At 33.2% G+C, this 26827-nt stretch overlaps 2 protein-coding genes across 8 annotated transcripts in view; both read right to left on the reverse strand.

Annotated features, from left to right (window-relative positions):
* AP-1gamma (adaptor protein complex 1, gamma subunit) overlaps window positions 1–13561 on the reverse strand; it is a 36813-nt gene extending 23252 nt beyond the window's left edge. For 2 of the 7 annotated variants that reach the window (XM_089634106.1, XM_089634105.1), the window contains exons 1-7: window positions 13359–13561; window positions 11199–11260; window positions 10054–10195; window positions 5631–5819; window positions 4395–4633; window positions 3662–3738; window positions 2670–2687 (exon numbers count right to left, since the gene is read on the reverse strand). In XM_089634106.1, coding sequence (XP_089490232.1) covers window positions 2670–2687; window positions 3662–3738; window positions 4395–4633; window positions 5631–5819; window positions 10054–10195; window positions 11199–11260; window positions 13359–13420 — 789 coding nt within the window. In that variant the 5' untranslated portion in view covers window positions 13421–13561. Of the gene's footprint in view, window positions 1–2669; window positions 2688–3661; window positions 3739–4394; window positions 4634–5630; window positions 5820–10053; window positions 10196–11198; window positions 11261–12213; window positions 12721–13358 lie in introns of those variants that run through there. The other 5 variants (XM_089634111.1, XM_089634109.1, XM_089634108.1 and 2 more) reach the window with 3 other exon arrangements.
* A 234-nt stretch (window positions 13562–13795) lies between these two features.
* Window positions 13796–23232, reverse strand: Arfrp1 (ADP-ribosylation factor related protein 1). Its single transcript, XM_089634114.1, has 5 exons — window positions 23035–23232; window positions 22783–22953; window positions 22107–22188; window positions 20620–20791; window positions 13796–14007 (listed from the first exon to the last, which is right to left on the reverse strand). The coding sequence occupies exons 1-5, from the start codon at window positions 23125–23127 to the stop codon at window positions 13914–13916; spliced, it is 612 nt and encodes a 203-aa protein (XP_089490240.1). The 5' UTR covers window positions 23128–23232; the 3' UTR covers window positions 13796–13913.
* Between the last annotated feature and the right edge of the window lie 3595 nt (window positions 23233–26827).

Genomic DNA, 26827 nt, shown 5'->3' on the forward strand with positions numbered 1-26827 from the left:
AATTCACCAAGTTAATATTCAAGTTCTGTGAAAGTCCTATTCAAGTTCTGTTAACTGGCCCATGATGAAATAATAACAGAACTTGAATGATGACTTTGATATTTGATGAATTTTTAAAATTTTGCGACACAACTCGTCCCAAGTCTAGTTCAGTTTAGAGTGTGTTCAAACAAAAAATTTATCACAATATAGTGTCTAAATATGAGAAAAATGTTTTAGAGACACTTCTTGGTTTTCACATCATGCTAATACATAATGTGATGAAGGGTAATTTAAATCATGTTTTAAATTTGGATGAAAATAAAATGCGTTAATTTATAAAAGCTCATTATTATATTCATATTATAATAATAATAGTAAGCAAATAATTCCCAGTTCCAATACACATTAATGTTATTTATTAATTATAGTATAATAACATTATTATACACAGAAATTTACAGGAGAGGAAAAGAAAAAAATGGCAGAAGAAACACTGAAATGGAAAAAGCAAAGAAGAAAACGGTAAATATATGAATGGAGAATAAAATAATCATTCAGTCGATGAAACCATAATGTTGGGTAAGTAAATATTTACAAAGACTAAAAATAATTTAGACACAATATCATAAAGATAGAGAAATAATATACAATCAAATAAAGTTTTTCTTTCCAGGTAAAGGAATAATTGAGCTGCTCGGATGTAGACCACGTTAACTGACATTTTTCGTGTAAATAGTGTTTTCCGATGTCTTCTTTTACTGGAAAACATTTTCACAGTGGTAATACTATTTTAACAGACGATTTTAGCTGCATAATCAATGGTATCTGACATACTGTTTCATGTAAAAAATTTTAAGTTTTGTAAGATGGCGGATGGTCGACACATACCACGTTCTATGTCATCATAATTAACAGTTGAAGTTATTGCAAACATTGTAATTTATGTGGATTCTTTTGACAGTGTAGCAGATCTCACGTATTCTGCAGAAAACAATAACGCAAACTCTTCAAGTAGTGAAGATATGACCACAATAAGATTTTGATGGATTTCAAACCTGTTTCAAGTAAAGCAAGTTAAGTTTTTCATTTAACATGTTTTACAGGCTACAAATTTGATTGATTTAGGGCCGGTTTTATAAACGAAGTACCTAATTTCTGTTACGTAACGAACCGTTTTTCATTAGCGGACCGCTATCCGTTCGTTATCTTCTTTTGGGTACTATAAACAAATTTGCATTATCAGCGGTCAACGGTTACATTTGGTCTGAAAGTTTTTTTACTGGCAATGTTTTTGGTAAATAATTGTCTCTGATATTGTTTTCATCTATGGTTATTACTTTAGCTGTCAAAAGCGGTCGTTATTTCGAAAGTTTGGAGCGGTTTGCAGTATTTGTTCACACAATATTAACCCACTTCTACAATATACTTCAAAACTATGTAAATTTATATTTAATAATTATATAATGTAGTGGATTGGTTATGATTATTATGTAGTTTTATGCATTGTACGCATTATCTAACCAAATTATTTTTACACTGTCAATTGATGAGGAATCCATTTCACAAATTCAAATTACGTTATATCTACTATATTTTAATTAAAATAGTGCACGGTTTCAAATGAGTTAACGCCGGGCAAAAGACAACCAACAATACAACAACTACCTACTGACAGCCGTCAAAAAGCATTTGAGCGCCAACAAAACGGGTCATTGCCCATTTAACTCACCAAAATCAGTGGGTTATGCATAAATCGAAATTTAACCAATCGTTGACCTGGCGAACGTTTATAAAACTGCAAAATCAGGTGGTAGACCAAATATTAGTTAAAAATGGTATTAAGCGTAACGAACGGATGGTTATAAAACCGGCCCTTAAAAGGCTTTTAATGGAATCTACATCCACATACCATTGTTTACATTAAAATGTTGTTATTTCATGGCATGTCATGTTATCACTTAATTACATCTTCTGTTTTCAAACTAAGATTAATTTCACTTTCAAGATGCGTACCATATATTTTGCACTTATGTATTAGATTTGGAACACATAAATATGTTATACACCATAAATTGGTTCTTATGTTCATGGAACAGCAACTAACATTTTATTTCCCATTTTTCAAGTTTAATTATGTTTTTATTATTTTGTTTCAATTCATATTACTGCAATGAACATAACTTTGTATTGTTTTACAGCATTTTTTAATTAAAAACTGCTCTTAATCCAAACATTCAAAATGCTGCATCTCAAAACTTGTTTTTGTCAGTTAACATTGTCTACACCCGAGCTGCTCAATTATAAAGAAATTAGAACCAAAGATATAATATATTGAAAAATATTCAGAAAGTCCTCAATGATCATTATACGAATAACATTAGACAATATAATGAGTAAGTAGACCAATTTAATAATATGAAGCCATATATTGTACTAAAAGCCCATTTAGCTGCTTTACAGATGCTTCAGTATTTCCCTTCCCTCAACCGCCACTGCCTGAACACGTCCAACCTCTTGGACGTATAAAGTACCATGCGTCCAACAACTGCTATTCGTGTATGTACAAATATATTAGAAATGATAAATAATAATAATAGGAATGTAATGGAAGAACCAAAGCGATACCCCAGCAAACACCACACAGATTTCATGCATGATTGTGATATGTATAATCTGTAAATGTTTACCTCGCGTTGTCCGCTTTCCTATCACCAATGATAACAAAAAACAGTCATTAGAAGACAGTCATTCTAAGATGAAAATATTATGTAACTTATTAATATGTAGAGACAATTTGACATAATGCAGTTAGAAATAGGCTTGCACTGTTTGAAAGGCGTATGAATACCGAAATATGCACTAAATAATGTGAACCTGCAACCACTTTCAACATCAGAACCTAACCTTTCAGTTAATATGTTTAGCACGCTGGTGACATATTATTTTAACAGCGTGCCCTCATACTCCTCAAAGTGTATTTAAAAAATAATAGCACACAGATGATGCAATATTCCAATTGCACGCTCTCATATTCCTATCTGTTGTATTTAAGAAATAGCGCAATGATGTTGTATTATTTCAATAGCAAACTCGTATACTCCTTGTGTTCCTAGTGTATTTAATAAATTACACAGGATTGATGTATTATTCCAATATGCCCTCTTATTCTCATTTAGTGCAAATAATAAATAGCACACAAATTCAAAAAGGGTGCCCTCATACTCCTTTAAATTTTTCAATGAACACTCGAGGTTCACTATAGTAAAAATAATTGATGAACAAGACTTATTAAAAAAAACCTTATTTGCGAATACATATAACTGCTTCTCCGTGAACTCCAAATTAATAATTCAACGTATAAAAATATTGTTTTCTTCCATATGTCGGTGGTAGAGAAAGTAGTGTTAGGAAACTAAACATTCCAGAGATCAAACTAATATTATTCTAATCGTTTACCTTAAAATAGTAATAATGGTGCGTTGCCTGAGGAGTTTCCTAATTTCCATTTCAAGCAAAAAGCATCTTTATAAAGAATTGATATTGTTAATAATAAACATTCTTGTGATGGTGTGGCATGACATGCATCTTTTTTTGATTCAAAGCAAACTTCGATATTAGAAATTGAAAGAAAATATTCACTGTTTACATTAAAACTAGAGCACAAAACTAAATAACTTACTTTCTTGAAGTGATTGAGAGTGTCGGGACTGTTTTCACACATTTCCGTTATGAGAGTCACTCCCGTTATAAGTACACCTAGGAAAAGGTAGTTTATTAACATAAAAGATACTGAAAACATGTTTAGAGGTGAAAAGCAATTTACGGAAGGTCCATCAAAGCAATAATCAATCAACATCACAACACCTTGTAGTGGTAATCGAACCCACCTATAAAACTTTACAATTATGCTTGACAGCTGATCATAATTTGATCCAAAGCTGAAACAAGCTGAGAATCAGTGTCTAACAGGAACCATTAAAATGTCAAAAAATGACGCTGTACATCGCTTAGATGATCATAAAATGAGAAGCGCTTTTCAAAACTCGATAAATGCTTTACCCAGTTTCACATATTCTGTATTTTTTTACTTTTTTTGCGGCTAAACTGTACATGTGAATTTGTTACGCTTCTTGTAGTTATGTTCAATTTACATTTTTTAACAATAGTATTTGAAATATTATTACATTTTCTCACTTAGATACAAAACATTTGAATAAAAAACAAATGGTCCTGGAAAAATTTTACCTCGGACAATGTTGTGATTTGAAAAAACGCTACTCAAATGTGGAGTTTTAAACACCCCTACATTATTTAATAAAGTTGTTTAGTATCACAGTGGCCTATCATGCGAAAGAGGCATATATAGGCTGCTGTGATACCAAATCCCCAATTATTAATCACAAATCAGTTACCATGATTTTTTTCAGTCAGCAAACTTCTTGTCGCCGGTAAGAATATCTCCATCAGATCGGGGACTCTTCTGATGATGCGGAAGGCGCAGAGTGCGGCCTTTTTCTTTATATAAGCGTTGGGAGACTTGATTAACCGCTCCACCTCCGAGGCCAGGTCCCGGGCCATCTCCGGGGAGGCTATGGCCCCCAGGGTGCAGAGGGCCAGGCCCACCACAAACTGTGTCGAGCTGTTCAAGTCACTGGAAAAAAACAACAAATCATGATGATTAAAACAATGTAATGTCTTAGTAAATACAATAATTCACATTGAAACATGGTATTGGAATCAATAACAACTAATTTGCATGATTATCATGGGTTTATGTATGGACTATTAGCTACTACCCACTTTCCTCATCATGTTTCAACACTATTTTTCCTTATTAAACAGTTTCCCTACTAAACAAATTCCTTATTAAACATTTTACAGTCAATGGGAAATTTCAAAGATTTTTGTAATGATTTTGTGAGCAGAAAGAAATCAGTTGTAATGAAGATTTTCTGGAGTAATAAAATATTACACTGCAGTCAATTCGGCTTCATAAAAACAAATAAAGACACAATAGCATATGTAACCTAACTTATATATTCGGTATTTGATGAGAGCAATATGAGCAGGGATATTTATAAACCAAAGAAAAACATTTGATAGTACCTCACACATAAAGTTCATTATACTAAATCAAAAAAACCGGCCAATTGATTAAAGTTTTTTACAAATTGCCCACAATTTGTAAAAATAAATGACAAAACTAAGTGACCCAAGAAATGTCAAATCTTGGTATTCCATAAGGCACCGTTCTGGGTCCAATATTATTAATTTAGTACATATGTAAATTATATTTGCTTAACCACTACATCGTCAAATAATATCTTATGCCAACGATACAGTCCTTATAGTAATAGAAAAAACATGAAGAAAAAATAATTTAAAAATATGGTTTGATGATAATGATATTCTGTCCTTAAATAGTGAAATAACCAAGCCACCTCAGTTGCAAGTTTACTATGAAGAATATAAATAATAAAGAGTTTATTCCAGAATGTATGCAGAGGTAGTGCAACGCAATACATTCCATATTTTAAAACTACAAAAACAAATCATAAGACAAAATAACAATACTAATAGATAGGCACAAACATTGCGGAATAGAAGTGAAAAAAGTTAAAACATAAAAATGTGTTATTCTAAGTTACTTCTTGAGACAGTTGGTGATGAGCAGATGGACATCTTGCCGCTCGTCGAGCAGCAGCATGGCCCCGAGGTAGCCGATGCGCTTGTCCGTGAAGCGGGCACTGGCGATCAGTTTCAGGCATTCCAGCTGCCCAAAGTGTGCCTGGTAGCCCAGCATATGGATATAGAGCAACTTGGCGATGTTGCGACATCTGCAAAATGAAATTATTTTTAAGGTTAAATTTATATTGGTTATTGACAAAAATTCAATACAACTCTGTTATGGTGAAATGAAATGTGGCGGGGGAAAAAATAATATTTCTCACTTTGGAGCTATCCATTCATGCTGGAATTTTATTGTAATACTGTAAAATAGTCTTGTAAGAGAGTTTCACTACATTATTTTTATTTATTTTGATGGTAATTATTCGGGATCGCTGGCCACGCTTAATTGTTTTGTTTTTTTTTAAAATTTAACCTTTTAATTCATCTTCTCTAAATAGTATAAAATAGAGTTGCTATCCACGTCTGTCTGTTTGTGCGCTTAGTTCTTTAATACTCTAGGCAATGGATTTTGATAGGGTTTTCACTATCATTTAGAGATTTTCTTCCGGAAGGTTTATGTATATAATACATGCAAATTATATTTATAGAAAGTAGAGAAAAGTCGATGCTTTGTAATCAAGTCGTAAATAAAATATTTTCTGGCACTTACATTGCTAACGCTGGATAAATCTTATGAGATGCATCAAAATAATATACTACAGAATTGTATATCTTAAAAAGGCCTACAGAAAAGTCCGCGATGGTATATGTCTATCTCCTAAGAATAACTCCCAACAACGCCGGGTACACGTCAGCTTTCATTGTATGGGATGACAGTCATTGACAATAAGTACTTAAGTGTGGCCAGTGATCCCGAATATTTACCATTTTGATTATTTTAGAAACAAACATAATTAACTCTTAAACCCTACCAGGGGTACTGGAGTACCCCACTGGTGTTTAAAATATCAACAATTTTAACAATATTGCACTGTTGCAAAAATCGCTCTAGCTAATCTACTCTCGATAATTGGCGCGTAAGTAAGTCAGTAAGCCGTGACCGCCCGGCAAGTGCATTCGCGTCCACAGGTGTTCCGGGGTACCCCAGTACCCCGTGGTAGGAATAGTGTTAGTTCTTCCTTCCAGTTATACTTGAATTACTGAAGTTGTTTTTCGACATCTCTCTGTTAAGTTTACACATTATTTATGATTTACTTTACTTTGTGATAATGGTTAGAGTACAGTGTTGATAGGCAGGGCCTGCGCCCAATAACGAGACATTCATGGACTAATAATGTGTTATGAATGTAATGAGAGTGTATGCAGTGTAATGAGGTGTTGTATTGTTTTCAGATATGGCATCCCAGACTCAAAGTTTTGGGGGGGGGGGGGGGTGAAATTGCAGCTGCTTTGTTGGTTTCTGACGACGAAGAGCTAAACCTAGGAGAAGATTCAGAAGATGAGTCCGACGGTGTTATCGAGGATTTCTGGGACCATTTCGAAGTTGCATCTCACGAAGACGGTGATCAAGATAGTGTGGAAGGAGATGAAGAGTATTTAATGCCTGACAATGACGGGGCTGGTGTGCTAGATTCTCCATTAGTTCTGTACGGAAAAGCTCATAATAATCGACATAAGTGGACTAGTGTTAAGCCTTCTCGCTCAAGAATGCCTCGCCGCAATATTTTGTTGCACCCACCTGGTATCGTCTTAACAGAAACCTGACAATAACAACATGTGACAATTGGTTCACGTCTATACCCACAGCCAAGAAGTTACTGGAAAAAGGTAATGCACTAGTTGGAACTGTAAAGAAGAATAAACGAGAAATTCCTCAGGTTTTCTTGGACACTAAAAATCGAGAGAGATGCACATCAATGTTTGCCTACGACGGACCTCTCACACTTTTGTTGTATTGTCCTCTGAAGTCAGCTAAGAAGAAAGTTGTAATCATGCTGTCCACCATGCATGACAGCCCTGACAAGGATAGTGAAGTGTACCTTCCAGAAATTATACATTTCTATAATAAAACCAAATGCGGGGAGGATGTGTTCGACCAACTTTGTAAGAAGTACTCGACGTCCAAGAAGATCAAAAGGTGGTCCGTGTGTTTTTTTTACGGGTTGCTTAATACCGTTGGTGTCAACTTTTGGGTCTTATTCAAGCTGTCAACTAACATTGATAAATAGAAATCAACCAAGTGGCGTGAGTTTGTCAATGGCACTCATAAATCCTCATATCAGAGCAAAATTACAATAGCCAAGTTTACCCCGGGATACCAGAGAAACAATACGTGCAGTCTTGAATATTCATATTGAAGATCATAGGCTGGTCCCTGATAATCCCAAACCTGGTCGCTGCTGCTTTTGTCCGCGCACAAAGGACAGAAAATCTCGATCTGTCTGTAACACTTGTCGCCGCCATATTTGTGTTGACCATCTATACAAAATCTGTCCTCCTTTTGACAACAAAGATGTTTATTAGTTTTTATTAAAAAAAATTATTGTCTTTTCTTATTACTTTGCCATAATAAAATTCATTTTCAAAAAAATATCAAAGACTTTTATTTTATTCATTTTTTTTGCGCGGGGTACTTCAGTACCCCGTGGTAGGAATAATTACATTCCCGGAGTGGTAGGGTTTAAGAGTTAAAATGAGTGGTAAACAGTTTACAACGATATAAAAATTATTACCAATGATGATACCAGAGACCGGACATAATGATTAAAAATCTTTATAGTAACTACATAAGTTCATTTGTGTATTTGATGCTGGTTTTTACCCTGCTATTGGCAAACTTCAGTTAAGTTAGGAAGGTAAAACCAATCTAATCCCAAATAAATAAGTGAAAATATGTTACAATGATATGTTTAATAACAAAATGCAAAGTATCCAATTGTTACCAGTCTCATTTTTTTATTTTTTTTATTTATTGTTATTAAGTTTAATTTGTAGAACTCCATTTTATTTTTTTATTTTTTATATATTCAATAATATTGTTATTGGGTTTATAAAAACAGTTTATTTTTAAACAAGTTCTGCTGTGTAATTATTATTACGCGTGACAGCTGTTTCGCCCTCTCAAGGCATTATCAAACTGTGGGTAGCCCACTTACAGACGATACATTTATATTATTTCTAGGTAGGTATTTTAATTTCAATTACTGATTTCTTAATTGGTTTTTGAGTAAGATATTAGAAATTATTAATGGTTGTTACCCCAGCAAAGTTTCCCCAATTAGTGTAATGTTTAAATTTGACTGAATGTCTTAATGTTAGTTATTCCCAAACGATGACTCATAGGGTTATTTTACTATTTTACTCATAGGGCTGTCACGCGTAATAATAATTACACAGCAGAACTTGTTTAAAAATAAACTGTTTTTATAAACCCAATAACAATATTATTGAATATATAAAAAAAAAATTCCCAAACGATGACTCATAGGGTTATTTTACTATTTTACTCATAGGGCTGTCACGCGTAATAATAATTACACAGCAGAACTTGTTTAAAAATAAACTGTTTTTATAAACCCAATAACAATATTATTGAATATATAAAAAAAAAATAAAAAAAAGTTACCAGTCTCATTTGGGTGTGGAATCTATGAATGTATATTGTGCATTATTAATAGATACACATTCATCTCAACTAATACACGGGACTTAAATGAATTATTATGTATAGGTAATTTCAAATAAATCATGTTCTACTGTTGACAAGTAATTTGCAGTCACCTTGAGCGGAGTGAAATCATTATTAATGCTTCATAAATGATGCACACATAGATACAATGCTTACACACATCTACGGGAAAAAACATTAAAGAAAACATCATCGTAGAAGCGCTATACAGATTACCATAGATTTGTGTGACTGAGTAATACATTATATTACATTTTAGTAGTTTGTGGTGTGCAATATACATCACATACATAATATTAAAAAAACTATAAAAATATAAGTTAAAGTTTCCTTACTCTGCTTACTGCTAAATAAGTTCAAATTATTAAAGTAAAATTAATTTTAACTTAATTAGTACAAGAAATAACTATTTGTGTCGAGGAGATGGAAAAACATGCACAAAATAGGTTATTAGGTTCTTAGTTTGGGTTATTTAAATAATTGATGCAAATTTCGATTGAAGCGGAACCTTTCGGCAAACGTCACTTCATACTAATAAAATCCAACATGGATTCAAAATATCTTTTGACAAGGGAAATTTTGAACATGATTTTGAACTGATTGAAAACTTTCATGCATCCTTTACATCTCCCCCGATGTAAATAGTTGTTTCTTGTAGTAATTAATTTGAAACAAAGTGTTATTTAAATAAATTCTGCATATTAAGAATAAAGTGGAGTAAGGAAACTTTACCAAATGAAACATCAACAAACCTCCAGACGCTGTCTTCTTCTCTGAACGTAGAGCGGATGTATGCACATTCCTTGTTCACTACAGTCCTTTCTTCGGCCGCTGTGCGAGCTGCCCTGATTTGCCTGATGAGATCTCGTAGTCGAGTTGGTGTGGGCATACGCACTGGTCAACAAACAACAATATTATAAGCATTTGATTCAAACACACAACTTTTAAATCAGGGGAAAACATAAAAACAATAAGTCTAATCCCAAAATTAATCAAATCACTATTCAATATATTGAAAATTGGGGGAACTAGTAGGTCTATTAACAGGTCATTGCCACCCCAGCTCTTGGAAGTGAAAAAAACCAATAGCTGCAGGAAATATGATGTGCCGCACTTTAAGGCACACACTATGGAAATTACACTGTTTCAACTTAATTACTACAATAAACAGGTTATTATTTTTTAGTTTGGGTTTTTTAAATAATTTACGCGTATATAGATTGAAAAGAAACTTCCACAAACGTTAATCCGTACAAAATAAATCCAAAATGGCAGCACAAGACCCTTTTGCAAGGGAAATTTTTAACTATCAATAAAAATGGAACTTAAATGCATCTTTTACCACCTCTCCTAGTTGTAATTAAGTTGAAAGGAAGTGTAATTTCCATAATCTGGGCTTATTAAAAGTGCTGCAGTTAGTTAAATATTTACAGATGACGAAAGTTAAATTCAACCTTGTTGCCAAAGCGTCAACGGTAAGAAGGATCAGACACCTAGTAAGAAACATTGAGGAACCAGGTGCATAGCTGAATACCCAATGATAACTCTCGTGAACCTTATTAGAGGGACGGTAAACAGGTAAAATATGGTAAATAGCATAGTGGGCCTTGTGGCTATAAACTATAGAACATAAAATTGGCTGGTAATAAGCTGTCTTTGAAAGTCAAAAGGTCATTTACCCTGCTGTGTACAGAATAAGTATTGGACAAAGTAATTTTAAAGATTATAATCAATTAGTCTCAACTCGCCTAGAATATTTTAACAGATTGAGGTTTTTTGATCTTTTAGTGAGCATATTCGCAAAACTAATGCATGTCAGGCAGTAGACAAATTATGTTGTATTCAAAGTTCATTGGAACTAATTAACCGTTACCGATTGATTACACATTGTACATACCTCTCTCTATGGCTTCATTTACGACTTGTTTTATGGTGGCGATATTAAAAGCCGGGTTGAACCTGTAACAAAGGGTTATTCATAAAGCTTAATTGGTTACAACGATCACCAAAAATAATAAACAGTAAATACATTTATTAAAAGCTCAATGATTATGTGGATGTTTATATGGTTTAACCGTTAGGATTCGACCAACTTCAATAGCAGTTCAGTGAAATCATGACTACCTTCAGGTGCACTGCAATGTGCAGTGTGTAGAGCTAGGTTTTACAAGTTTTTAACGCATTTCAATATTGTCCATGAAAATTCCCAAGTAAAACGTTGACATTGTAGATGCCTGTCAATTATTTTCAATATTATATTTGGCTTTGAGATATTTACAAAATATTACCTGTCTCCTAAGTGTTAAGTCTAAGGTAAAGCAGTATATTATAATATAAAAAAAATTATACTTAAATGTTTCACTCTCGCCATGGAAAAATGACATTGAAAAAAGAAACTTTAAAATGTTTGTATTTTGAAGAAAATGTGCAAGACTGATTCATCAAGCACCGTAAATAATGAGATTGCAGAATTTACGTTACACTGACTATGAATGGTTTTGTATTAAAAAGGGTTAAACAAAGTAAGTTTATGTAAATGAATGCTTATCAGTTGGCTGGAATGGAACATGTACGTAGCACTGTATGATTGCAAATAAACAGTTTAATTTTAGACAGAGATAACCTCAAAACTCGGTTGGCTAGTTTTGAAGTAAATATTGTACAGATAGAATTTTTAAAGGCTTCCTTTTGACGAAACCAGTAAACGGATTCCCTTGGAAGTCGCTAAGTAAAGTAAATATTATATTTAATTACGTTCAATCGTGAAATGTTAAAAAAAAGGGTTATAAGTAATTATTGCGTGGACATGAGATGTCGTAAGCAATCAATGAGAATATCGCAAATTATGGAAGCAAGCTATAAACATGTCGAGTATGAAATGTCAAATAAAACTTTTGACGATGAATAATTACCCGGATTCTGACGCGTTCATCTTTTTGTATTGAAGTGTTTATTTATTGTGGAAAATAACACAATAAGTATTCACTGAATGCTACAAAATTAAAGTTTGTGAACGTAAAATAGCAGATGTTAGATAAGTGGGTGACATTTGTCACATATTTGTTTATAACAAGTAAATGTTCTCATGGTATAACGTTATAAACAGGTCTCAGCGGTTAATTACACTTCGGAATATTGAAAGTTTCACCGTTAAAATAAAACTACACAAACTTAAAATGAACATTTGATCATTTCTGCAGTGTGGAATGCAACACAAGAATCACCTGCCACCTATCTATGGTGGCTGTATGAAAGGCACAATTTAGAAAGACTATACATCGGGCGGTTTTAGTATGTCTATTTACAGAAAAGATAATGGAAAACCGTATGTAAGGTTATTCCGTAATTTTTAGAAATTCTTATTCACGACAGACAGCTGACCATCCCATGCAAACTCAAACTAATATTCAATATGGCCGCTAAATGACGTGCCAGTAACAAAAAATAATGTTCCACGCTGACAATAATAATATCGATGTTGCGTCGCAATTATTTGTCATTCTTTTTTGGGTATTTATTCATTCTAAAAATATTACACCTAACTTATTATTATTGAACAATATTTCGGATAACTTTTATCTTTTTTATCAAGAATTTCACTTGGATTTTGTGATATTTTACTTCACTCAGTTGGAAGTGTGTAGGTACTTTAGTCAAATTAATTAGTCACAGGTGTGTTTGCCGAGGGGGATGATTTTTAGACTAATAATTTAATAATACGTATGTATTACTTATTATAAGCATGTCATTAAAATCATGGTGTAGGCATTCATACAAAGTAAATATTTCAACAAAATACTGACACGTTTTGGAGAATGTTGGTTTTAGTTTTGCTTGTAGTGATATACTTAGCATTCTATCCACTTCACATACTTTCAGTGATTATTATTATTATTGTTCGTGAAAAAAGGTTGCAAAAATGTATTTTTTCAGTAGAAAAAGAAGTCTGTAGTTATGCTTAAGATTACACTGATAAAATTTAATGAAGAGTTTGGATAATTATAAATTTAAGAAGTAGCCTTCAAGTTCAATTTTGTTTAAATACAGTAGAACCTACCTTCTATTATTTTCAGGTGGTAAAATACTCCAATCTTGTTCATAAATTGAGTACAAATCCATTGTAAGATATATTTCCGGTCACTTGGTAGTACTTTTTAAACAGTTTATCACTCAAAACATCACAATACATTGGGAGTTTGTAAAACTACATCTTGCGTAGAGAAAAACATACACTTTACGACTGATAACGGCGCCATATTATAACAGAATATACTTAGGCAGTGTTTATACACGCACAAGTATGGTACACGTTCCACAGGTGTATTACTCTTATCAAAGATTTTATCAGTATGTCCCTTCCCATTTAAGTAATGCGTCACAACTGAAAACCTGCCTTATCTTTGTTTATTAACACATTAATATACTGAAACAAACTCCAAGATAAAAGTTTGAAGCAAAATGCAAAGAAAAATAAATAGCATTTTTGTAGTTGGTTATTAAAATTTTATTTAAAATAAAAAATATACATAGGTAATAGGTACATAGTTTAAGAATGGTTTAATTGATAGCTATAAAGAAAAATGGTATAATAAATAAATAATTAATTTAACGGTCATAATGCATCATCTTGATTTCTTGGCGGTCGATGCAATTTATTTCTTTTGATGCAATCTACGAGCCATCGAATTCCTTCGTCAACGCCATCTCTGAAATAGACATTAAAACATCAAATAAACATCTATTCTATGTAACAGCTGCTTTTATTCACAAGAAAAATTATTTTACTTTTTGGAATATTTTTAATGACAATTGAAAATGTGAACACAGATTAATAATTTTGTATACTATGTATTCTGTGTGAAGCATTCCAATTATTGTCTTCCACAGAATCAATCATGTTTCTATAGAAATACGTGGTGATTTATTATTTGTAGTAATTGAACAATTATAATAAATTGTATAATGTGAAAAACAAGACAGAGTTGTCTGTGCAGTGTTTTCAGACCTTTTAAATGTAATATGGCCTCTGTACTGTAATAATGAGGTCATGGATTAAGGAACTTGAGTAAAACATATTATAGCTTAAAAAACATATATTCACGTAGAAAACAAATGCTGATTCTGAACATATATTTTATTGTATTTAATTACAGGTGGAATTAATAAATTAAAACCGTGAGGCACTCAAACGCCCTGTGATTGGTCGGCAGTCTCTGACACCACTTAAACCAGGTTGGCCGGCCGCGTGCATTATGAATGCCAACAATTTTGTGCCAAGTTGGGCTGTGTATATTCGCACATGGGTCACTACTGCGGTTTATAAATTGTTTTCAAAGAATTCATGTTTTTTGGAAATCTTCCTAAATATTTAAATTGATTTTTGTTGTTGTTGTTGTCAGTTATCAATAAGGTCAGGGATTGACCTTATTGTAAACTGACAAAACCGAGGTACGTATGACATATACCCTGTCAGATTTAAATCGTTAAGGAGGGGGTTGAAAAATACAAACTATGAAATCAACATTTGTAAAAAAAAATAATACGGTATTTAAGTTGAAAAAAAAATTAAAATGACTGGAATTCCTTATTAAGATCAGGCAAAAGTTTGAGATGGTTTAAATTTGTACGATTTTCAAAAAATAAAACTATTTGTTCCGAAAATTGGTGGTGTTTTATGTGTTAAGAAATCTCGTTATAAAAAAACGAAAAGTCCAGAATGATAAGAAAAGCAATGCAATTTTATCAAGAATTGATAAGAAACGGCAATAATACTTGTGGAGATGGATTGAAAAATGTTAGAAGGAGTAACAGCAAAGTACTATATGTTTATTACAATTTGAAAAATTTCCTTTCAATAACGGACTTCGTGTAACGGTCTACACATTTAATATTGAAATAGGAGGATATGGTTAAATTGAAACTACTTTCAGCACATTTTAAATATTATTAATTATAAATTGATTGCTTGGATCATAACACATGCTACATTACATTAAAAAACCACAGAATTGCCCACAGACCACAAACATATTGACGGCAAAGTGTTACTGCCCAAATAATCTTGGTTGAGTAATTAATTCATTCTTGATCCTGGGAAAAAATCTAAAGCTGCCAGTTCACGTTGGCACCAATCCACCAACATGTGAATGCTGTTGACGATTTGGCGCCAAGATCCTTTGATGGGTGCACGAAAAACCAACACTGATCAGTTGGTCGGCTAATGTTAGCGGCCAAAGTATTGCAACCGCCAATATACGCCAAGTGGTCCTGTACACGTTGGACCAGCGCATCGGCCCAATGTGTACTGGCAGCATAGAGCAAGTATATGGGCACAGGTGCGTGTATTCAACCATCTTGGAGATAATTTCGTGTTTCAAAAAACACTGTTTAGCTTAAGAAAATTAATAGTTATTCAGCACGTCATTCCACCGCAATGGTAGACTGGTGCACACTCCGCGCTTTATCCACATTCATACATATCCTACTCTAATGTATAAGCCCGGCTGGGCCTAAATACAAATAATAAAATTCTGACTCTTGCGATGATCTGACTTAAGAATGTATGTAGCGTCGTTATACCTATACCTTTCCTTTTGATTTCCTTGATGGATATTATTGTTGCCCACCTACCCAATTCCTACTTTCCTATGCCGACTTAGTGTAAGTTCATTTCAGTTAAAAAAAATCATCCTCTCAACTCTTAAGCTGTGTCTGACTACGGTGCCCTCTTGTTCGACGGTGTCGAAACTTGTAAAGCCATCGAGACCTCACGTATTTTGGTGAAAATAAGTGCATTGTGTTTGAACCAGCGCAAAAGAGAGAAAAGCGGAAGAAGAGCAGAAAGGTAAGTCGGCATATCCGAAATTTCCAATCCTCTTGTTTTCCACGGTGCGACGGTACCGAGTCTGTCCCCAACAATGTGATTCACTTGAATGTGCCAAGTCTTTGCGGGGTGTACCTGACTTTTTACATCTTATTTGCTATTATGAAAAACATAATACCTCGTTTAAACTTATATTATGAATGAACATTCATTTAGTAAAAATGCTGTCAGGCATTAGCATAAAACATAAAATATTTCAACAGCACCATATAAAAACATTAAAACTACGACATATATCGGCGTAAAACGTATTTTATCGGCCCTTCAAACTCGGATATTCAAAATAAATTTGAAAAAGTATGACATTCCAGTATAAATCGATTCAGATTTACAAAATAATAGTACTAATTAGGACGATGTATAACCACGTAAAGATACATTTTTCGGAGTTTTACCGCCACGGCTGACTTTTAGATTGAGATTTACGAAATATTATGATTTATTTTCGCAAAAATCAAATTTTTTCGAATTACACCAACAAATTTTCATGCGCGGACAAAAATAAATTTCAAATTACGAATTAACGAATTTCGAATTAAAAAAAATTTTTTATGAAAAAATTTTTGTGCGGAAATTTTTTTGGCGAAAATTTCGAATTACGCGTTATTTCGAATTATCGGGGTTCGAATTAACGGGGTTCTACTGTAACACTTTGTTCGGTTCTTCTCGGTGTGATTTATTCATATTCTTAAGGTATCGTATTAGCTTCAAGTCACTCTACAGTATTATAATAGACCAAGTAACATCTATACAAACACAGTTACTACATAACATTCCACAAATAAGGAAAATTTGCAACACATAATAACAGCATATAATATTATATATAATGTAAAAGTAGTTATCTCTAAGAATAAGCCAGCAACATCTCAGGAAGACGTAATATTATAATGATCAAGTGAAGTAAATACTTGAATCGGAATAACAGAAGAGTATGTATGAATGTGGATGAAGCGAAGATTTTGTGCTTGGATAGAGTTATGTGGCTTTCAATTTTTCGAATTTGTTTGGATTTAGAAATAATTGCCCACGTTCATGGATCCTAAATCTTCAAAATTAGGTAGGTACCAACCTTCACAATATTTTTTTTATCTGTAAGCCTAATTTTCTGTGATTTTTTGATATTAATTTCTATTGAAGTTATTACAGTTTATGTTACTTTTTAGAGAAAAGAACGCAGAAGGCGAAATATCTCATAATAGAATAAATAAATCGTACAGAAAATCAAATTGTTTTAATTCCCCGATAGTTAATACAGAATACAGAATGCCCTCAGTAATCAGCGTTCAACTGACTATGGATTACCACAAGGAAGCGTATTGGGACCGACTCTGTTCTTATTGTATATTAACAACTTTTGCAATTGAGGGAAGCATTGTTAGCTTTACTGACGATATTGTCTTACTGTTCTAAGACAACAAATGGTCAGCTATATTTAAAAAAGCTGAAAAAATATTAGCTGTGCCCCAGTAAAGAGCCCACTCCACAGATGAAGTACCTCAGCATCACCATTGACCCATACTTCAAACGGAATCTACATACTCGGATCATTGCAAATAAAATTAGGAAAACAATACATTTCTTCAGATCCTTAAGGAACTTCCTTAACTTACAACTTCTAAAAACGATTTATTTTGCAATCACCCAATCTATCATTGCATGAGGAGGGGGTATTTCATCAGCTCTAGATCCTGTTGAAAAGGCGCAGAAAATAATTATGAAAATTATTCTCAAACTTTCTCAAACTGCAAACAGTAACTTAATTTTCAACATAATGAGATTATTTGATGTTCGACAGATCTATGTAAAAACTTCTCTTTAAAAAAACACGTGCTTTACGAAAAAAAAAATTAACTTAAGATTTCCGCGTAATTCGATCAAAGACATATTGCAAGTTCAAGCACTTTCCTCCACCTTTGGTCAACGTAGCTTTAGATACGTTGCCACAAAGATATTGAACATGCTCCCAGAAAATATTAAACTGAGTCAAACACAGAAAGAGTTTAAAAAAAAAGTTATAATTTGGATTTATTCTAATGATCGAGTATATACTGGTGCCCTCACCCAAATGCCTCGTCATTGACAGTTATTGTAGTATGTATTGTACTAAAGCTTGCTATATTTGTATTGTGTATTTGCAAACAATAATGTAACCTAATCAAACGCCTTGTCATTGATAGTTATTATAGTATGTACATATTGTGCTAAAACTTTCTGTATTTGTATTGTGTATATGCAAACAATAATGCAACCTAAAATAAGGTATTGCTGTATAGGAACCTATAGTAAACATTTATAAGTAAACCATAGACAAAATGTGAGAAATAATTAACTAAATTCTGCCTCAATACAGATTCGCCTAGTGAGGCAGGTTATGCACAACTTAAGATATATGTAGTTTAACCCCTCCGACTTTTCGCGAACTTGAAGCTAAGATGTCTTTACCGAAATGTCAATTTCACGAAAACGTTGTGTTATTACCGCCTCACAATCAAAGCTCTATAAATGAAACATTACTGAACGGAGCCGAATAGTAAAAACTGTTTTAGAAAGGTTACAAAATAGGCTTTCAAATTGTTGTATCATAAATAAATATTAACATTTGTAAATATTTAAATTTAGAATGGAAACATGAAAAAATTGTAAAAATGACTCACCTGTAATGTTTTATGTAAAAACGATACTAAAATCACGGATAATGTAAAAAAAAAACACTTATTTCATCGTACAAATGTACAATAAACAATTCTGTCACTTCACTTTTTGACCATTTCATACAAAATATATTTTTAAAAAAATAATTAAACTTGCGAGGCGGGTCGGCACGTCAAACGGCTTTCTTGGCGTCGTTTTACGATTTGGCGGGTAAAATTTGCTTCCACTGAGTAGGTCTTTTTACGGGTTTCTATGGATAACTTTGAATAGAGATGTGAAGCTTCATTCAATACGAATATTCTACTTTTTGTTTTAGGGATGTCACTAGAAGAATAACGGAGTTATGACGATTTTTGTGGAAACACACGCGTTGACGTGTAAACACGCTTATTGTACTTGACTGCTATCGTTATTTTATCGTGTATATCTGCTTACGTTGCTGACCGGATATTATGCCATTTCTATATATGTAACACTCTTATATACATACATAATTTCTTTTTCTTCAATTAGAAACTGCTCTATTATTGTAACATTATTCTTTCAACAAAGTCATTGTTACTAACTTACATATACATAGTTATATAACTTACTAATGATATATTATATATTCTGTAATTTTTCGATAAATTAATTTTAAAAAAACTTACTGCTCTACTAATGCGTCATTAAAGATTTTCTAATAAATATTCAAAATATATCATAACATAATAATAATTTTTTATTCCAGGATGTGGGGAGGTCAGTGCAATCCCACACGTCCCATATTGTAATACATATTAATAATAAGTACCTATCATAGTATGTATGATATGATAAGGTACAGAAATAAAATACAGTGAAAAGATGCCCATCGTCCGAATGGCTCGGTGAGGGTAAGGAATCGACAGAAACCGAAGACTCAGCGCAGAACTGTGAACTTTACTTTTCTGCGCAGGGTCTTCGGTTTTCGTCGATTCTTTACACTTACCGAGCCAATGGGACGACGGACTTAAAAAAGTAAAAATAAAATAAATATCTTTTTGATTTTTAAGCGCCCCAGAGACAGGATTTCAATTGTCGTACTTGTACGTGGTACTTGTCATTTGTACTGAGGTGATCTACGAGGACTTATACCCTCATACTGCATTATGGTTGCAATCACCGCCATCTTTATTTCTCAAGTCGCGCTGTAGGGTATGCACTGACAGTTTTTTTTCACTGACACTGACAAAGACCTATTTTCGGACTTCATTGGAGCATTTGCATTATGGGTTTAGTTTGAATTTTGCAAGCGGCCAGACTTCATGCGAATGAATGAAACCAATTATTTGAATTTTTTCGTATCATTTCTGTAATATTTCATATTCCATATTGTCAAAAATAAGTTGGTGGTGATATAGAAACATTACGGTGAGATATTTTGAATATATTTACGATTATAACATCGTTTAAATAATATTTATCTGTCACTAAAGTTTAATAAAATATTATATTGAAAATAAAATGTATATTGTTGCCTTCACAGTTAAATTCAACAACATTTTGTATTGAAATATTTATAATCGAGGCCGGATATTGTTTTTATTTCTTGCCTTTTTGGGTAAATAGGTCTCTTTACTTTGATATTTTTGTTCCCGCCAAGTCTACAGTACGGCCTGAGAAATAAAGATGGCGGTGTTGCAACGGATCATGTATTGGGAATGATTTCAAATTAATATTATATGTTTGGGATTTAAGTGGATAATGAATGCCATGTGTTTTACAGAAAATAAGTTTAAAGAACATGGAGGTAATTTACCCAGTTAGAGCCGAGGTGGCCATCAACATGATGTCCCTGGCGCCTATTAAATGGGCATTCTGGTTAAATATTGGTTTCACTGTGTGGACCCCCATACAGTCTGGAATGTCTTGTTTATTGGCCAAAACAAGTAAAGGGACTCCTTTCAAGTGCTCTGATGAAATCATCCGATCTGGAAAAAGGTAAAACATGTTAAAAACTTCAAACAATTGTACTAGTATACTTTAAAGTATATTAGTAAAACTGGCTCTATCTGTTTTCTCCTAAATCATTATAAATAAAATGTGAATGTTTGTTTGTTCAAAATCTTAAATCTTCGAAAGTTCTTCAATGGTGCTTTGAAATTTTGACATAACGTTGCATTCAAATACACATGTGTTTTTATATACCTATACTATATAGATGCTACCTGTGACAGGTAAAAACATGCTTTTTTGATAAACAGCACAATCTGTTGGACAAACAAGGTTTTTTCAAAACAGCGCCATCTTTTGGACATAAAAGCAACACATGCTATTGTTTCTCAATCTGCACAGACAGACTAAGCTATATGGGTACTGCTATGTATAATAAGATATTAAATGAAAAATTATGTTTACTTTAACAGGAAATTAAACCATAGCTTCTATATTCAACTGCCAGGCTTGCCAGAAGCTATTCTTGTGTTGTATGTTGCTGTGGGAATGTGTTTGAAATTGCTTTTCCATTCTATTTTCTTTTTCTAATGTATGTTTCTCCTTGTAAACGTTTTCTCTCCACTAGCTTCAAGAAAAAGCACAAAGTGCCATGGTTGAGAACACTTAAAAGTATTAGGTATCTATAAATGTATGTTGTGCTGTGTAGGGACAGTCGGAGGCTTTTAAAAATTAAAAAAAAGAAGTAATGAATAGACATGCGAACCGATGGAGGAACACATGTCCTTAAAACGGTTTGGGAAAGTGGTGAGTGCCCTCAACTGTATTCAACGCTCTGTACAAAAGTACTAATAACAAGAACAAAAAAAACACATATTTTAATATTCAAATATATTTTAAACATTATAGCCACCTTACTTTTTTTGTCATTTCATACTACTTTTAACCATAAAAATTTCAAATCATATCCTACGTAGGTTAGGTTTATGGATTAGTTTTTTTCATCACTTTAATGATTTTATATCACTTTTCAAAGATGTGTTGAATTATCATTATGTTGAGTTATCATGTAGCCCTATAAATATTAATAACTACCACTATACCTACTAGGTGCACTATGATTAAAAATGAATTTAATCTTAATCTTTTACTTTATGACTGAGGATGACACTAACTAGGCCGTTTCTGATAAGAGAGGCCAAGCAGGTGGCCCGCGGTGCCCAGGGCCATCTTGATGGTGTGGAGTGAAACATCTAAGTAACAGTTTTCAGTTCATAGGCACTGACATTTAAAATAATCCACTTTTTAAAAATCAGGTTTCAGTAAAATTTATATACGTAAGGGGATACTAACCAAATGTTGCCTTGGAGTCTGAAATTCTATCTCTATCTGATGAATCTACTATGTAAATAACGGCATGTGACTCAGCATAGTACTGGAAATAAAAACAAAGCAAATTCATTTCATTGTATTATTGGCTTTTGTTTAAAATGTTGGTATAATTCAAGGAATTACAAGGTGGCACAAAAGTAATTGGAAGATTCTATAATTTTTGAAAATGCCGGCAAATGTCAATTCTGCTTTGACATTTGTGAAGTAAACAGATGAAGAATACATGTCGACAAGCCATCGAACGCTACACCACCCAAGAATGCGGAATAATTACTGTTCTTTTTTTACAGAATAATTCGTCCGTGGTATGGGCCAGCAAGATCACCTGATTTGACCGCTCCAACTACTTTTTGTGTGGTTTTTTGAAGTCACGGGTTTTCGTCAACAAGTGCCAGACTCTTGAAGCCCGAATAGAATATCCGCCACGAATGCGAGAACTTATCGCTGGAAGTTCGGGCAAAAGTGATGAAAAATGCAATAAAATAATGTCATGAAAAAAAATAAGACATCAGATAAAAATAATCCACAAGAAGAACCAAAGCTTTTCATTTATAAAAAAATTACAGCCAAAAACATAAGGTTATTAGTTATTACTTATGCGCCACCTTGTATGACTGTTTGAGAAAAATAATATTACCTTATCCCAAAGCGATTGTAATTCCTCTTGTCCTCCAAGATCCCAAAAGCTGAGCTGCACACCACTCACAACTATTTTACCGATATTTAACCCAACGGTCGTTGTTATTTTAGAGGGATTCATTCCTTTATAGTTTTTAGAAAATTTTGTCTTGGCTGCTTCCAAGTAAGTCTGAAATGTTATCAAAATTAAAGCAGACGAAATCACTACACATTAAATATGACTAAAATGATATGGTGTTCTTTAACTTACCGTTTTCCCTGCATTGTCCAGCCCCAAAATAAGAATGCAGTATTCATCTTTCTGAACCAGATATTTGTAAAAGCCATGCAATAAGGTATACATGATTTATTTTAATGGAGGTTTGCATGAAGTGTGTATATTTAAATAATAATTATAAAATTATTATACGTGCCCCCTTTTGTGTTATGACGTTACATGTCAACAGTTGACAGAAGAGGCTTCTATGGTTTCTATCTTCTCTATCATAAACAAACCCCTCACTCTATGATAATGTCGATATTGACGAGGAAGTAGAAAAATACAAAATCGCAACTTCTTTACATCACAAACCACATAAGCTACGCTGACGACATAATCCTCCTAGCCCCGTCGATAGGGATTGAGATTACTGCGAAATATATGTGAAGAGTATAGAAAACAGCACAATATGATGTACAACCCGAAGATTGCATTCCACCACGGAAAAAATCCAGATATAAGTAAGATGCTCCCCGTACACCTTAACGAGGCAAGAATAAATACATGTACGAACGTAAAATACTTGCGGCACATTATTAATCAAGACCTAAGGATGGCAATATCGAACGAAAAGGATAAGCCTAAGCTTAGTGTCTAATATGATTGCCCGCAGATTTTGCAAATCCAGCAATATACGTAGGTATACAAGACATGGCGTCACTACCGAACTTGCTCGATGAAACGACTCCGAATCCAATATAATGTACTCGTAGAATCATATTTGGATACAAAAGATACAGCAGCGTATCGACAATGTTCACGGAATTAGGATTAAATGGATTTGCCGGCCTGATGAGACACCGGGTTATTGGAGCCAGGATGCGGCTAATGGCCTCCGCCAACACGGTGGTGACCGCAGCCTACCAGCACCAACCGCCACTCCTTAGTAAGCGCTGGGGCCAAGCTCACTCAAGACCACGTCCTACATAGTTTTCCTTAATTGATCATTTATTTTTCTTCATTAATTTTTGCATTTTCACATATCTATAGTAAAATAAAAAAATTCGCGAACTAAGAATCTAGTATACCCTCAAACATGTATTTAGATAATAAAATGGCCCAAGAAGTCGTTAATTTGTTTGCTGAATTCTCCAGCAAAGTCTACGATACTTCAAACAACTCTCCATTGTTCGACACTACAACAGCTATAAATGACAATAAGATCGAGTTTAATCAATGTATATTTGAAGAAAGTGATATAAGGACTAAACTAAAATCCCTTGATCTTAAAAAATCGGCAGGCCCCGATAACATTCCTCCAATATTCTTATCCAAATATTTATCAGTCTTAACTTCTCCTCTTACAAAACTTTTTAACTCGTCCTTAAAAACTGGTACCTTTCCGAAACAATGGAACAAGTTTTCTGTATCAAATATTTAAAAAAGGTAACAAATCAGATATTTCTAACTATAGGCCTATATGTATACAGTCGTCAATCCCTAAATTATTCGAATCTGTTCTTCTCTCAAAACTCTTGCCCGATCTAAATAAAGTGATTTCACATCGACCACGTGGTTTCATGGCAAAAAGGTCTACTCTTACAAATTTAATGATATATCAGGAATATCTTTTTAATAACATGAACAAGCGTCTTCAAACAGATGTAGTATATACTGACTTTAATAAAGCCTTCGACAAAGTCTCACATAAAATTCTTTTACAAACTAAGAATCCTTGGAATAACGTGGAATATTTTGAAATTTATTTATTTATCGTTTCTTTACATTGTATCTTTTTTTAAAGTTAGAATTTTTATGGTTTATTTATAATATAAATAAATAAGGTTTATCTATAATTTAAATGGTTTGAGAGTTATTTTCACTAAAAAAAAATATCAGTCAAACTCAACTCACACTATTCACACCAATTTTAAATTTTCACCGGTGTTCGACAGTGGTAACATTTAGGTCCAGTATTGTTTTCCTTGTTTATCAACGACATAACTACCGTTTTTGATGGAGTTACGATACTCCTATTTGCAGACGATCTTAAAATTTACAAAACTATTACTAATCTCCATGACTGTTACGTATTACAATTAAATCTTATGAGGCTACAAGAGTGGTGCACCCGTAATGAACTGTTTCTTAACATCGAAAAATGTCAAACAATATCTTTTGCTCGAATCGAAAATCCCATATTGCATCAATATAGCATTAACAACATTTTCCTAAAAGAGTAGAGCAAATTAAGGACCTTGGTATTATTTTTGACAGTAGATTATCTTTTATTCCTCGTATAAATGAAATATCTAACAAGGCCATAAATGCTTAGGGTTTATTTTGAGAACGGTGAAAGATTTTAAATTAATTAACTCCGCTATTCACTGGTTTGGTGAGCAGTAATCTACAGTATAATTCAACAATCTGGGCTCCATTTTATAAGATTCACCAACTAAAAATTGAGAAAGTGCAGCATAAGTTCCTGAGATTCATTAATTTTAAATTAGGAATTCCAACCGAAAATCTTAATTATACTTTTTTAATGAACTTGCTAAACTTAACCGACTTATTATCAAGGCGCACAGTGACCAGTGACTGATATGGTATGTCTATTCAAAATATCGAATGGCAGACTGGACGCCATAGATTTAACAAGAGTAGGTAGGTACCTACTCGCAACGATTTTCGCAACACGGGACACTCGACTGAATGCCCTGTATAATGTTCCAAAATCTGCTAACAATTATGTCGTAAACTCGCCTATTGAAAGATTACACAGACTTGGTAATAAGTATAGTTCAATCGATGTTTACCGCTGCCAATCAGTGTCAAAATTTAAACTCAGTTTAATGGAATGTTTACATCAGATATAAATATTTTTCTATTAGAGCTTTTGTCGATTCTTATCCTAATCTTGCCTAATAGAGATTGTTAATTAAAATTACATAGTTTATAGGCTAATGTGAACAACAATTTTATACTATTTTATTCAATTGATTTTGAAGATATTGGTAGATCATCTATTTTTACTTCACTTACTTAAATTCCATGTTACCGACGTTTCGTAAACTCTTATGTTATATGTTAACCTATGCATTGTTAAATCTTAAATTTGATATCATCTGTATATTCTTATATATTATGTAACCTCTTTATTTTAATTGTATTTAAAAAAAATGTTTTGTATGTAAAAGCCCTATGGGCGTTTAAATGAAATGAAATAAAATGTGTATATCTTTATGGAACGTGTGGGATTGCACTAACCTCCCCACATCCTGGGATAAATTTTTTATTATTATTATTATTTATAACAAAAATCCGGATATAATTCGCTTGTACGCGGACAACATCAATTTGGGTATTGAAAAAAGAAATCGGTTAAAAAGTTATTTAAAAAAATCTGTGTCCCTAAACAAAGACTTCGGTCACATCCGAGAGGTCTATTAGCATGAGTTTTAGTCATGACATTTTTGTTAACATTATTTCCATTTATCCTATTTCTTTACTGCATATTTTCCAGTGTATTTTTATTTTGATACATAACATACCTGACAGATGATGCGTTATAAGTGAGGGCGTGGCGATGATTATATGCCGCGATCTGCTAGCCAAGCGATATTTGAAAATGATGAGACCCCCTCTCCTGTCAGATCGATTTAGGGAACTGCCGTGATCAGCTATCAAGGTGACAGATCCCGTACAAAGAAATGAAATTCCGCGGCAGCTCCCAGGGCCGTCCCTGAGCCAAACGGCGCCTAGAGTAAAATTTTAGCGCCCCTTTTCAAAACCAGTAGAACCCCTAGGTAGGTGATCACTGTAATCAATACTATTCGGATGATTT

The sequence above is a fragment of the Hesperophylax consimilis genome, chromosome 8 (genome assembly GCF_061612785.1).
Source record: "Hesperophylax consimilis isolate HC1 chromosome 8, BYU_Hcon_1.0, whole genome shotgun sequence".
Lineage (NCBI taxonomy): Eukaryota > Metazoa > Arthropoda > Insecta > Trichoptera > Limnephilidae > Hesperophylax > Hesperophylax consimilis.